The sequence below is a fragment of the Microdochium trichocladiopsis genome (genome assembly GCF_020744255.1).
Source record: "Microdochium trichocladiopsis strain MPI-CAGE-CH-0230 chromosome Unknown B0I36scaffold_6, whole genome shotgun sequence".
NCBI lineage: Eukaryota > Fungi > Ascomycota > Sordariomycetes > Xylariales > Microdochiaceae > Microdochium > Microdochium trichocladiopsis.
Window position 1 is genome coordinate 2,831,066 of NW_025763549.1, and position 13,496 is coordinate 2,844,561.

Consider the following 13,496-nt stretch of genomic DNA (forward strand, 5'->3'; position numbering starts at 1 on the left):
AGAAGCCAATCTATGGTCAACAGAGCCATGCTGACGTCGTCTGAGGTATTGCAACAGGGGGACGAGCCTGCTAAGCCGCCATCGACTAGCCGCCACCCTGGTCCCCCTGCGGCTTTGAAACACTGGACAGGACTCTCCAGGACAGGCTCAAGCCGAGGGCGGTGCAGCCAAGAAATTCAGAAGTATTGAGTTCTTGTTACCATTTCCTGTGAGCCATCACCTCGTCTTGATATCACGTGGTGGCTTCCTGACCCAAGCTGTGAACTTTCATAACCTCAGCTCATCCGATTAACATTACAAGATCTCAGTTACTTCAACTAGCGGCTGAACGGCTACGCTTCACTATGATATCACGTCATAACAGCTGCATGAGGCTCCCAGACAGTCTTGCTACGTTGTAGGCCCTCCAAGGCCGATGCTTGCAAGCAAGATCTCGGATTGGGATCCATTCCACGGGAAGTTCAGGAGTATAGGGACACCGTTTCCCATCCGAGGAACCGACGACGGAGCTGGTCGACCTGTGCAACACTTGCCATTGACGTGAGCAAACCCTCCCCTCAGAAGTTGGCCGGGCCAGTCCAGTCCCGTAGAAGACCGAGGCGAAGGAGGTTACTAAATGAAGCCATAGCACAAACCACAATCTTGCAACAAATACTCGTCCATTGCAACGCAGCCTTCGTTAGGAGTGAACATTCAGCCAAAGGCCATCTCCAACTTTGGCAAACAAGTGCAGGATTCTCATTTCAGAGGAGATCAACCACTTTTATCTGCCTGTCACAACAACACGGCCTGAGCACTCTGCTGACACCACATCCAGGCCGTGAAGCCCAGCCGAACCAGTGCACGCTGTGAGGCGGGCCGCCAGCCGAGCCTAATGTTCAACAGGGCGACAGGTTTTGCGACACAGACCACCGGGTGTGCCCCCACTACGGCCCCGGCGGCGTCCGCGTCCCACTGGGTCCAACTGACACGAGGACCAGATCAATGTTCAATACACATCCTTGATTGACGCAGGTGCGATTACACATCTCGAAGTTAGCTCTGTCCTTAGTTAGCGCATAGTGCGGGGTACGTATTTCGAAGTTTGCTGTGAGCTCCAAGCACATCTTCCTAGCCCATAGCACACGAACTTGTAACCGCATGACAACACCGCGACTAGGCCAGATGATCTCTGCAAAGTGGCGGGAGTCTGCATTGTTGAGTATGCTGAAACGGAGAGATATAAGTCACGAGGTTTTTAAACCAAAAAGACATCAGACCAGGCCAAAGCTGTAGCTCCACATGGGTACGTTCTCCTTCAATCACACCTCATCCACCACCAGATCTTGGTTTTGTGCAAAAGCCTGGATGATCCGGTACTCGGCGACGGTCGTGGCTATGTCGCCGGCTGTGTAAAGTCCAGCTTCTCGATCCCGAAGGACAGACTCAAGCTTGAACAATTCTGAGCTAGGGATCCTGTGGCATAGCTCACGTGTGAGCTTGTCGTGAAAGGTCGTATCTTGAAAGGGTGTCAGTGCTTTTACGATACATCGTGCTGCTGACAGTAATTCGGCTTCCATCCTCTGGCTGTTCTCAACGCTCGCGCCATGGATCGCCGGGGCTGGTTGCGAAGTGAAGTTGCCCCCGGCGGCAAGCACTTCTATTGATATCCATGCGGCATGCATGTAGTGATCTCTCACGGGCTCGATCCTCTCGATATACCACTGCAAGGCCGTAAGCGACATGCTGTGCATCCAGATGTGCTCTAATTGCTCATTCATCCTGTCCTTCTCCCAAGCACGATCCACAGCTTGTATTCGCTGCTCTTGAGACCCTTGAACAATACTGGACTTAGTTCGACACTTGATGCGTAGATATCTTAGAACGGCAATCGATTGACTGACGCTGTGAACAAGGGATACCTTCTGACGTTTCAGTTTTGGGACACAAGAGAAAAGTTCCTGGGTCTCCTGGGTGAGCCGCTCGAGAACGAATCCGTCATGGGAGGCCGCGTATTCCAAGGCAGCTTGTCCAGACTGATCTTCGGCGGAGAGATCAGCACCAAGGTCGACAAGAAGGTCCACCGCATCCATGTGTCCAGACTTGATCGCTGAATGAAGCGCAGTCCGCCCGTTGAAGCTGACAGTATCGACAGGCACCCCGGCTTCTCTCACAAGGTATCGAATAATCTCTGCCCCTTGTAGTTTGTCGCTACACTGTAAGGCGCGCTCTAGGAAAGACGCGCCAGTTGAAGCTCGAAGCTGAGGTGTCATGCCCTTCACGAGGAGACGAAGCGAGCCAAGATCCCCTTTTATAATCGCCTTTGTGTAGAGCTCAGGTATTCGGGACTCCTCTGCGCGAGCGACCGTCAGGAGATACTCGACCATCTCGTGATGTCCATTATTAATTGCTGTGATGATGGACAATTCCTGTCGACGATCTGGAAGAATGGCGATTTGGTGCTCCTGCAGATAAACCAAGACACCGACGTGACCACAATATATGGCAGCTGATGCCGGGCTGGTCTCCTCAACCAGGCAATCTAGGTTGACTTGGAAATGCGTTCGCAGGTATTCCAACAGGTCGACGTCGCCGTGTGCAGCAGCACAGATGCTTGAACGTTCGAGGTGACTGGAGGCTGGAGACTCGTGAAGACATTCCAGAGCCGCAACGAATCGGGGGCGTGATCCGCCTCGAGCCTCAACCTGGATCACACGTGCCGGGTGCGACCCTAATATCCACACAACCCTTGAAGTATGTGTCAGCCTCCCCATATGGACCCAAGAGTACCAAGGGTGCTGCTGTAGCTTCAATACCAAGTGCGGAGAGTCTGAGATCACTTCGTCGTATTCGGAGCAATATCATGATCGCCCTGTCCTCGATGTAGTCATCTGGTTGCTGTAGCAGCTCGTTGTAAATGTCGTTCAGCGCATTGGTGATGTCTTCGTCTTTTTCAAATGGGATAGGGTTCCGTTGGTATTCGTCGATAGCAAGTTGGCGGAAGGAGGATAGTGACAGATGCTTTACTCCTCGGCCATACATAGCTGGGAAAGCACATTGAGCGCAATCGCGAAGGAGGCGGCATACCATCTCCGCTCGACAGAGGGACCTCGCGTCGAGGTTTCCGAGTGTTTGGATGATGAGTTCTGAGGGAAGCTGACAGAGGTGTGGTGCTGTCTCGGCTGGCTGGATGCCTTCAGCCATTGTGGACCTGGAGCTGTGGAATTGATGTAGAGATGTAAAGCCCACCGAGGGTGTTGACACGATTGCACAGCGGGGTTTGCTTTGGCCACACGACAGGTAACAGGCGGTGACATTCACAAGCTGTTGTTGGCTGCTACCTCGCTCGAGCTCCCCGAAGACCCACTGGCCTGTATGGGCCGACGGCGCTGGTTGGGTGGTGAGAGTCATTTCTCTTGTGGTCGGTATGGCTGTGGCTGGGGCACTAAGCAGTCCGAGGTGGGGCTTCGACCGATTAGGAAGGAATCATGGCACCGTGAAGCCGTGACATGATTCCTTCCTAATCAGGACGTTGCGGGGCAAAGCTTCCAACCACGTACCTAGCTTAGTTGAATCGAGTGAACTTTCCGCAGTCATGACGGTCTTCACACACTTGGTTAGGTTCGGGTTAGGTTATCTTAGAATATTTAGTTCTGCCGAGCAGGAGATGTTCGTAAGGAGCCTGTACGGAATACGGCAGAGGGGTCATCGGACAATCAATGTGTTCATATGGTCCAGAGGCTGAGCCTGATTGGAAGATTTAGTACGTCTGCGAAATGCTGGGAAACCCAGAATGATATTGAATAAGGGATATCAGCTAGCTTAAGTGTGATGATAGATATGCGAGGTTGTACTTCATCTGGACGCATGTTCGTGATTGAGATGACCAAGCTAGAGGCTACGGCTGCTTCAGGTGTTGCTACTTCTGTGTGTTCTTGAACAGCCGTGTCAGTCGGTCCACACGTGTGTGTCTCGGCGCAGCGCTTCATGTGTGAGAAGAGACGTCACAGTGAAGAACTAGGCACGCGAACGGAGGAGATACACCAACTCCGTAAGCGGCGTGACCTCCGTATATGCCATGAATAACGCCAAGTAATAATGTATTTAGCTGTGACAAGTGCGATGATGCAATCAGCATATTCCGTACGATTGCGCAAGTCCGGAGTATGAGGGCCCAATTTGCACTGAGCGTTGTAGCCGACGGCAGATAAGGCCACTGGGCAATCTTGTGACAGCATCAGTCTTGCTTCGCACGAAGCATGTAGACTGTAACACTCTGGGTGACACTGGTTGAGCTTCGGGTTTCGGGTTTCGACCTGGAAGGAACAGGCGAAGCACAGCACGGCTTCCCAAGAAGCAGACTACGCACGCCCAGACGGCCTACACGTGGGCAATTCATCTAACCGCTGTATATCGCAAAGCAAATCTGTCCCAGCTCAAGGCTTGGTGAACGAACCATTACCCACATTCGCATGCCTCTATTATGACGGTATGGCATCCTGTGAGCCATGCCCAGATCTTTGCAAATGAGGATGGCCTCGCTCCTGCCGTGCATGCGAATATCCTGGCTCTTTCTGCGGAGGAAGCGCTGGGAGTGCTTTCTGGCAGGCGGCAGAGCGGCGCCCGAGAGGCTTGTGCGCCAGCCACGCAGCCAAGACATGCGCAGATGGGGAAAATACATGGCCGTTTCGTGTATGCACCGTATGCAGGGGCTTCTGCTAGACATCGCCGGATACATCATACTGCGTATCGCAATCTGCGTTATATGCCAAGCATGGCGCGCGTGGCATCTGTGGCGAGGCAGCGTTGCTTCTTCACCAGCTTCATGAACCCCACCACTAGCCGCAGTCCTGTTACTTCCCCTTGAGCCGCGTGCAGAGGCGAAGGCTGTGCTCGGAAGCAGGGTTCGGAACTTCCCCGGAGTGCGCTAGAAGAGTGCTAGCCAATGTGCAGCTGCCAAGGTGTGGAGCGCAATATTGTGTCGAGATGGAAGGGCTACGGATCGGGACGGCTGAGACTCTCGGATTATGATTCTGTGTGGCAGCCAGCAGTGTGAAGTAGTGCCGTGCCTGTCATTGGTGGGAGCATCAATTTCTGTCATGCTGTGCTTTTCGATCTGACCTGACGCAAGGATCCTGGCGTGTGTTGAGCCGAGCCCGTGTCGCGCACCTTGCTGCAAAACAAACACGCTTCCAGGGCTGCACCTCCTTCTCTGACTTCAAGCAGCGCCCACACTCTCGACAACGCTCCGGCACGCACTGCGTTCAACCAAGCGCGACAGAGTCGTCTGACTTGCGTCTGCAACCACGCTTTATCGCACTTTCACATCCATCGAGCCGTTTGTTTACCTCTTGCTCTCAGCATGGCAGATGTGACGCTCTGCGTGGCAACCACGCCCTCCACGACACCCTCAACGCCCCACGACGCCCACGCGCACATGTCGCCCACGCCGACAGGCGCAGGCAATTGCACACCCGATGGGTCATGCCCAAAGCCCATCACGACTGTCGCACCCGAGAGACACGAAGATGATGGGCTGATGTGTAGGACAGAGGCCGCTTCGGCCGTGGTCATGGCTGCCCTCAATGAGCTCACTGCCAAGCATCCAAGCGACTGGACAGATGAACACAATGCCTGCGCACTCGTTTGCCAAACTATCATGTGCCGAATCAAAGACGCCCTCGCTGTCATCAACAACAAACGAGAACAAGACCAGGCAGCTCAGGCCTGCAACCCCACTGGCAGAGGATCACAATACATCTCGCACGATGACCATCGTTCGCCCGCTCCAGCTGACGATAATCACGAAGAGCCGCTGGAAGATCTTGACGAGCGCGGCGTGGTCGCACAGACCGAGGTCACTCTCGAGGCTCTATCGGCGCCTCTCAAGACTACCCGTCTTCCTGCAAGCCGACGACCGATTGCCTCGATCCAGGCGGCCGCGCCCGCATCAGTGTGCAACACCCAACGGCGCACTACATCCACGACCGACGCAAGCTGCAGTCCAAACGCTGATCCCCAGGGCGACGAGGCCCAAGAGCCGAATCGAGTTGCGCCATTGGTGCCCGCCGTTGTGGACAGAGGCCACGAGCCAGCATCGCACAGCCGCACTGCACTCCCGACAGCGCCAGGCCAACGAAGCATTCCGCAGATCAAATCTGGACAGCAGAAACGAAGCCACCAGGTCGACATTCCCGGCACGCATCTGTCGGAAGATCACGTCGTCAGCAGCACCGACAATAGCGACGGCACGGATGATAGCGAGCACGCTGATCAGATATCCACCCCACCGACCAGTCCTGGTGAAAGCGCCGTCGGCCGTCGTGAAAACGGACAGGACGGTGATACCACGGGGTTCGAAGCTGGCAATGATGGCTGCAATCCCAGAAAAGAAGGCGACGCCAATGAGCCAGGGAGCGCCAGCGAACAGAGTGTCGATGCAACAAACCTGGCAAACCAGGCTGCCAACCCATCAACGGGCGCTGCCATTCATGGGATCGGCGAACACGGTACGGCTGTCAACGACAACACGCCGAGCGCAACAATAGTTCAGAGCAACGGCACCGAAGACAGCGCTGAGATCATCGACAGTATGGAAACTCGAGGTTCCAGCGGTGCCGAAGGCGCGATGGAAGTGTGCGGCACCAACGGCAGTACTGAGAACACCACCGGCGACATCCTCTCGGACACACCGGAGACCAGTCGCACTGCACAGACAGCCGCAGAAACACAAGACGCAAACGGTCCTCCAACTGTTCAATCTACAGCTATGGAGCTGCAAGCAGGCACCTCCACCCCATGCGATAGCGAAGATGCTGCTGGAGGGCCCAGGTCACGGCCAAAGAGAAAGCGTGCTGGGACCCAGTCAGGATCTTGCGGTCCGGAGGCGGCCAGCCCCTCGCGAGCTCAACACAACCTGCAGAAGGAAGCCAAGAAGCCAAAATCAAGCCACAACACTCAGCAAGAAAGCGCACAGTCGGCTCATCGACGCGGTGCTCGGTCTTCCACATCAAATGTCCGCGCACATACAGCACAAAGCATGGCGGAGCAGTTATCGAAACACGGATTACCAAAACCGAAGCCCAAGAAAGCGGGCCCTTCCAAGTACCTTCCTCGCGAAGAGATTGCCAAGCTCTGCGAGAAATGGGAGATTCAGTTGTTTCATGGAATAAAAAGAGCATGGTCCTCGTCCGATCGCTTTCCACAATGGCGCGACCACTCTCTCGAACTTTTCAGGTCTGCTACCTGGGGCCTTGAAAAAACGAAAGCCACCAGCGCGCAGTGCTCAGCCACTCTATCATACATCACGTTCTTTCTTATTGTCCTGTGCGGTGTAATCCCAACGCAGGGCAGTAATTCAGCCGAGGCACTCCGTGACCACCACTCCGAGTCTAACGACAGCACCGCACGAGGTGATCACGAACTTAGCGCCAGCGGAATGCATTCGTTGCGATCTCGGGCGTGCCTCGACGCGATCACGAGGATGGAAGTCGGGCCCTCAGCTGATGTTGCTGCGCGCGACCTTCGGTGCACATTCACAGCAATTGGTGGCGCCCGAAACGAAGTCCGCAGCATGAACATCGTGGTTGATATGCTCTGCGCCAAGCTAGTGGCCGAGTTGCACGACATTGAAGAGCAACTAAACTGCATTCCGGCATTTAAGCGACAAGCTCTGCAGCGAGTGGGCCGCAACAGCCATGACAGAACCAAGAACAACGCGCTCGCGCAGGAGCTCTTGGGCATGGACAATGCGGTTCTCGCGATGCTGAAAGACGCCAAGCCAGGGCAGAACACGCGCACAGATATCTCATTGGCTTGGGCCAAGGATTTCTCAGATATCTTGAAGCGCGGTGCCATGTTTACCCGACTGACGACGGGGATCGGCAAGTGGGCTGCCATCTACCTGGCTGCAGAGCTTCCTACGGCAATGTGAGTACGAAAGTCAGCGATCAACGTTCGATTTAAGCAGAGTTTAAGCTAACGGCATGAGTCTTCGACGACCAAGCTTGGTTCGAGCGGCGACCCCGATACTGTTCCCTGCCATGCACACTGTTGGGAAGTCCGAGCTTCCGGCCGAATCTGTCATCTTGCATTATCTCACTCAACAATGCAAGAGACTCTACGAGGAAGAGTTTCCGGAAGATGTCCGTATTCAGTCTCAAAAAGTGGTCACCATTATCGAAACTAAGGCCAGGCACTTATACCAGCGCGTGTCGCTGTCGATTGAGTAGTAGATATGAAGCCTCCTGCCCCTGTCTTTCTGCAAAGGACACTGGCCCAGCCGTAGACTACCCACAGCCTTTATGTAAAGTGTGTACTATTAGTCAGATGTCCGCTGAACAAGGAGCTGCTGTACCAGGACTTTGCGGTGAAGAGACTGGTTGCATCGTGACGTAGTTGTGCCAATTAGAGGTGCTCTGACATCAACCGTTGGCCTCAGCGTTGCCTACAAGTCGTGATTCAGACCACGACGGCGACTCCGCGCCGACCAAACAGCTCCGCACCTGTTCGAGTCTCGCGTGTGACCTAACACGTCCTGGGCGCGATAATCGCACAGCTCCACAGCACTCTGACTGTACGGCGGTGCACTGTGGTGCAGGCCAGGAGTGGCCATGAGACGTGGATTTATGCCTACTCTTCGGCAAATGTCAGCCTGCAGGCCGGTGTCCAGCTCGTCAACGCAATTTGCAGAACCCATACCGGCATACATGCCGCCGTCGTTAGCACAAGCACAGGTATCGATCTCGGTGTTGTGGCCATGGAACCTTTTGCACCAGTCGCATCGGTGTTCCGGCCGTCCTCTGTGGCTGCGTCATTCTTGCCGATGGAGCCCGCCGAGTCCTGGGAAGGCCCTGAAGCACATTGTGAAGTTCACTCTGTGAAGCTACTGGACAGGTTTTGTGAGGGAAGCTACACTTCAGCGCAGATCGTGGTCTTTTAGCTGCCCCAACCGACTCTGTTCACGTGCTGCTTGATCCGCTGCTCCGAAACCGACGTAACCTAATGTCCTACTCAAGTCTGCAGGTAGATGGGGGTCCTATCACAATCGCCCCCGCCCACTGACACAGCCAAAGATGGAGGCAAGCATGCGGTGGGCCCACATCCAGAAGCGGATTGCGGTGTCCCTATGGATCCAATGAAGCGCGTTGTGGCCTCTTCGGCTCCTGGGCTTTGCTCCTCATGCCCGTAGTCCTCAGCCCCATGCCGCGCGTAGTCTTCTCCAGTCAAGGTACTCTGATAGTTATAGAGGCTTTGCACTTGGTGAGAGTGAGGCCTGATTCGTATTCGATTGCAACTTTACGTGCTGAGCGTTGTTATTTGCGGGACAATCAACACCACTATATATGCTTTTATCTTACCTTCTGCGAAAAAGGGTTCTCTTACTAAATGAAGAGCAATGACACTAGTTTTGGGGCAAATCAGATAATACGTCAGTTTCCAGGGTAACAGGTTGTTAACAGGAAATAACACACGTCCATTCAGAACCACATACAACAAGCACAAAGCAAAATGAGCGACAATGCGACGGCTAGCAAAAGGTGGAACGTCGTCGTTGTTGAATAATGGCGCCTTGGCGGACAATGGCACACCGAGCGAAGCGTCGGAGTAACCTGACTGCGTGTTTCTCGTGCCCATGAGCGGCAGAGCAAGAATGCCTGTTCAATATCCTGGCATAGCAAACCTTCTCCAAAGGCGTTCGAGCATGGGAATGCTTTAAAGATACAACAGTGTTGAGTCTCGCCACTCGTAGACGTGTTACCCATCACAATAAGTCCGTAGCAATAGAGTAGAGAATTATGAAGATAATCTCAAACGCCTTTAATAACTCAAAGCATGCAGCCACAAATGATATCCTGGCTATCACAACACCCGTGAGTGGCATCGAACTGCTGGTGGCTGACTATGATCTCACTCATTTATCAAGTGTCTCTTTAGGTGACCGTGCATTGGAAGGTTACGCAGAAAGAGCTTGCACACGGATCCCCTTTCGAGCAGCGTACTATTAGCCTATGAAAATATCTAGTTATGGATGTGTCATGAAATGCGCATCGCCCTGCCCGACGTCGAATCTGACAGGCAGCCAAGTTGGCGATCGCACCGATCGTCCATGCTCCAATTGCCGAGCAACGGCCCTGATACAGCGACAGCTCGTTTAGTTAAGAACTAAGAGCGCTTCCTTACAGCTTCGGTGTATCTATCTTGCCGACATCTCTCGCGTGGCACAATGAAAGCATATTTGCCTCTTACATTCGCGGCTACCTGCCTTGCGGGCTTGATCGACCTAGACGCCTTGTATATTTCAGGGGACATCTACGTGACTGAAGGAACCCTTGGTTATCCTCTGATTCCACCGAGCACGGAAGAAGTCCAACCAAGCTCAGTCGAGTCCAGTGAAGCATCACGGACTACACAAAGCATTACCTCAACATCGGACGTTCAAAATGCTGTGCCATCAACGTCGCCCGTCCTCACCCCCGTCACTTCGCTCAATACTATGACATCTCATGCGCCGCCATCACTGCCGACGTCACACGTCAGCTATCCGATCTCACACAATGTCACAGTGTGCTACGAGGCATTACCCACGACGACGTGGCCTAATAGCACCACGATTGGTTCATCCGACTTCTCATATGATAATGTACCTTCTGGCACAGATTACCCAAGCGGCCTATACTCAACAATCGAAAACACTACTACATACCCTGAGTATCTCATCACGGACCAGCCTCACGTGTCTACAACCAATACCTATGTAAACCCCCCCTATGGCACGGGCATCCTTCCTGTCACGTCTCGTCCCTCCACAGTTACGTCTAGTGCAGGAACAGTACCTGTGCCCTGGCTTTTCAGTGTACTTGTGGGCGGCTTTGGTCTCTTGTCGAGATTTTGTGAGACTGGATGAAGGCTTCCATGCAACCACATCCACCAGTAAAATAGATCAAGTTCTTTGATTTTCCAAGACTCTGGATTGCTTGACGAGCTCTGTAGAGCCAGCGCTCAACTTTATCAACTATGTAGCTCGTAGATAGTGTTAATCAGCCTCCAGCTCAGCTTATGCTCCGATTTAGCTTCCGCAAGTAGTACCGAATTTATTGTGTATGCCGTTTTCGTAGAGTACTCCACAAGTCGAGCTGCGACCAAGATCGGATGAATCATGAAGCTAGTCTGGGATGCTTTCAGGCGCATGGCCCCAAAACGTCACTGCTACCCTTGACACCCAAGAGTGCGTGGTCGACCGTGTCTCAGACGTGCATGTTCCCTTCGCGACGTCGAAAGCCTGGACTCGGTGTTACTAAACAGGAAGGCGTCGAGACTATACTTTCCCGTGCGAATGAATTGGTGCGTCGGATCGGGGAGGCGCCTTATACCACACCGCGTGGTCAGCCATCAGTGCCAGCTGACTGAGAAGTCAGTCTTCTCAGAGTATGAGAATGGCGCCTACAGGATGGGCACGGGATGGGTGTGTAAGGATTCAGTCGTTCATAGAACTATAGCTGCATCTTGTCGTTCTCCCCATATTGGAGCGCCACGGGAAATGATTCGTTGATACAGATCTGTCAAGATGAAACCCAATGGCACCGACATTTGATATTTACAAGGTTTGACCAAGTCATGAAAAGGTCTTGAGAGGAGATAGTATCCCAACCTGGAATGAAGCGCAAGATTCTCTTGCGGTTTAGCAGTGTTGTTCGGGAATTTTGGTTTGAGGCTGACAAGGTACTGTCATCAAAATCGGCGCAAATTCTTTTTGGAGCTCGCCACGAATGTCAAGCAACAGAACTGGCGAAGGCTGGTAAAGCCCGTGCCTACTCTACATCAAGACGTGGCGGGGTTTGCAGGTAAATAAGACAGCGGAATACGGACTAGCATGCTTATGTTTATGCGAGATGTTGTCTACTATGCCATTGACTTCCCACAAGAGCACTGGAGTGGCCAGCGCGTCATTTCCACACATCGCACACCTCCTGACCACCCTAAAGCCTGCTCTGGACATGGATACATCAAGTGGCAAACAATTCCTTGTCCCACTATCGAAATTTTATACCAGATATTTTCGAGAGCCCACGATCGATGACTTCTACCTGCTTACTGATCACGATGTTGCTGAAGCTCAAGCTTCATGAGTTTTGTCACTCAATCTCTCGTGATTAAGCTCTACAGATCGCCTTCAAGGTAGCAGTGGTTGGCGAATAACTGCAGTGTACCGTCCGACTCGGCATTATACTTCTCTACTCGTGCTCAGGCACACCAACGAAGACAGAGTGAAGGGCAGCCATGAGGCTACCTGTGCCAATTGTGGACAATAGAGTAGCCATTGCTGAGATTCTGAGAAGCAGGAATGCAATACAAAATGTAGTGTAGACTTGCACTGGGTGCAACCGGATGATATCGTAGTTAAGAGACCTGCTTATTGCGGTACCTAAGAGAAATAGAACGACATCGAAGAGTAGTCTCCAGTTGGTTAGAAAGGTGTATAAGGTGAGAACAATCAGGATAGTGCAGTATGCTCTCCAGAATCGGTTCAGGTTGAATTTGATTCGAAACTTTATCGATTCGTAGGTCCGAGGAATTGAAATGTGCTCCAAGTCGAGGAGTTTTGAAATAATATCATAAACGGCCGATGACAGAGCTATGGTCTCATTGATACTTGGAATCTCTACTGAGGACAACATCTTGGCTGAAAGCTCTAAGGTTTGAGAGGAAGGAGTAGCGATCAGACCGTTATTAGGTGTCCTCTTTATACTATCACTCCAGTGGTCATATTTACAGGGCTTGATCACTAATGGAGCATCCACTTCTATCTTCGGGCCACCAATACCATTACAGAACATAACTTCGCTTGGTAAAAACGCAGAACCGAGCGTTATACTCAAATCTTAATGCAACAAAAGGCACTGGTCTGTGGCTTGACCATTGTGATCCGGAGTGGGCGGCTCGTGGCTTCAAGTCTTCCCCGACATGATGATGTTTTCTTTTCTACGCACACTAGACTCTGAGCGGCTGTAGTTGTGTGGCGAACGTTCCTTCGAAAGGTAGGCTAAATAGAGCACGAATGGCACCAGTGACAGGAAGGAAATCTAAATGAACGTGTGAGGGTATTGAAAGGGCATCCTCGAGGCCGCCACGCCTTCTTCCTAGCCACTGTCGCCACTTTTGGATCTCTTTCCCCCGCGGCCCGAGCGTGCAGCTGCCAACTAGCTACCCAAGGGCTTATTTGTGATGACGAGTGTGACTTTGGCTAGATTCATTAATTAATGCACAGCTCAAAGGTTTCTTTTCTAAGATCGGCGACATGATATTGTCTATTCAACGTAGCATCATACAGAAGCCGCTGCCTTAGGTTCATCGCGCGGAATCCTCAGACCATTGCGTGTTCACCTGATCTATCTTTACATCAAGTTTCTGTACCGCCGAAAATAGGTCTTGTGTATGAATACGGACGAGAGTCAGAATTGGATTGAGAACCTCGTTAGTCAGAGTCTTGTAGTAGTCGATCTCCCGCCTAAGGCGCG

At 52.7% G+C, this 13,496-nt stretch overlaps 4 protein-coding genes across 4 annotated transcripts; 2 read left to right on the plus strand and 2 right to left on the minus strand.

Moving 5' to 3' along the window:
* Positions 1 to 1,274: 1,274 nt before the first annotated feature.
* Positions 1,275 to 3,021, minus strand: B0I36DRAFT_411897 (ankyrin repeat-containing domain protein; the record flags this gene model as incomplete). The annotated part of the gene is made up of 2 exons (XM_046161952.1): positions 1,275 to 2,684; positions 2,770 to 3,021. The coding sequence occupies 2 exons, from the start codon at positions 3,019 to 3,021 to the stop codon at positions 1,302 to 1,304; spliced, it is 1,635 nt and encodes a 544-aa protein (XP_046011999.1). The 3' UTR covers positions 1,275 to 1,301.
* A 2,320-nt stretch (positions 3,022 to 5,341) lies between these two features.
* On the plus strand, positions 5,342 to 8,210 carry B0I36DRAFT_364208 (uncharacterized protein; the record flags this gene model as incomplete). The annotated part of the gene is made up of 2 exons (XM_046158928.1): positions 5,342 to 7,908; positions 7,985 to 8,210. The coding sequence occupies 2 exons, from the start codon at positions 5,342 to 5,344 to the stop codon at positions 8,208 to 8,210; spliced, it is 2,793 nt and encodes a 930-aa protein (XP_046012000.1).
* Positions 8,211 to 10,204: 1,994 nt separating this feature from the next.
* Positions 10,205 to 10,885, plus strand: B0I36DRAFT_350541 (uncharacterized protein; the record flags this gene model as incomplete). The annotated part of the gene is made up of 1 exon (XM_046156908.1): positions 10,205 to 10,885. The coding sequence occupies one exon, from the start codon at positions 10,205 to 10,207 to the stop codon at positions 10,883 to 10,885; it is 681 nt and encodes a 226-aa protein (XP_046012001.1).
* A 1,327-nt stretch (positions 10,886 to 12,212) lies between these two features.
* Positions 12,213 to 12,656, minus strand: B0I36DRAFT_245887 (uncharacterized protein; the record flags this gene model as incomplete). Its single annotated transcript, XM_046150191.1, has 1 exon — positions 12,213 to 12,656. The coding sequence occupies one exon, from the start codon at positions 12,654 to 12,656 to the stop codon at positions 12,213 to 12,215; it is 444 nt and encodes a 147-aa protein (XP_046012002.1).
* Positions 12,657 to 13,496: the final 840 nt, after the last annotated feature.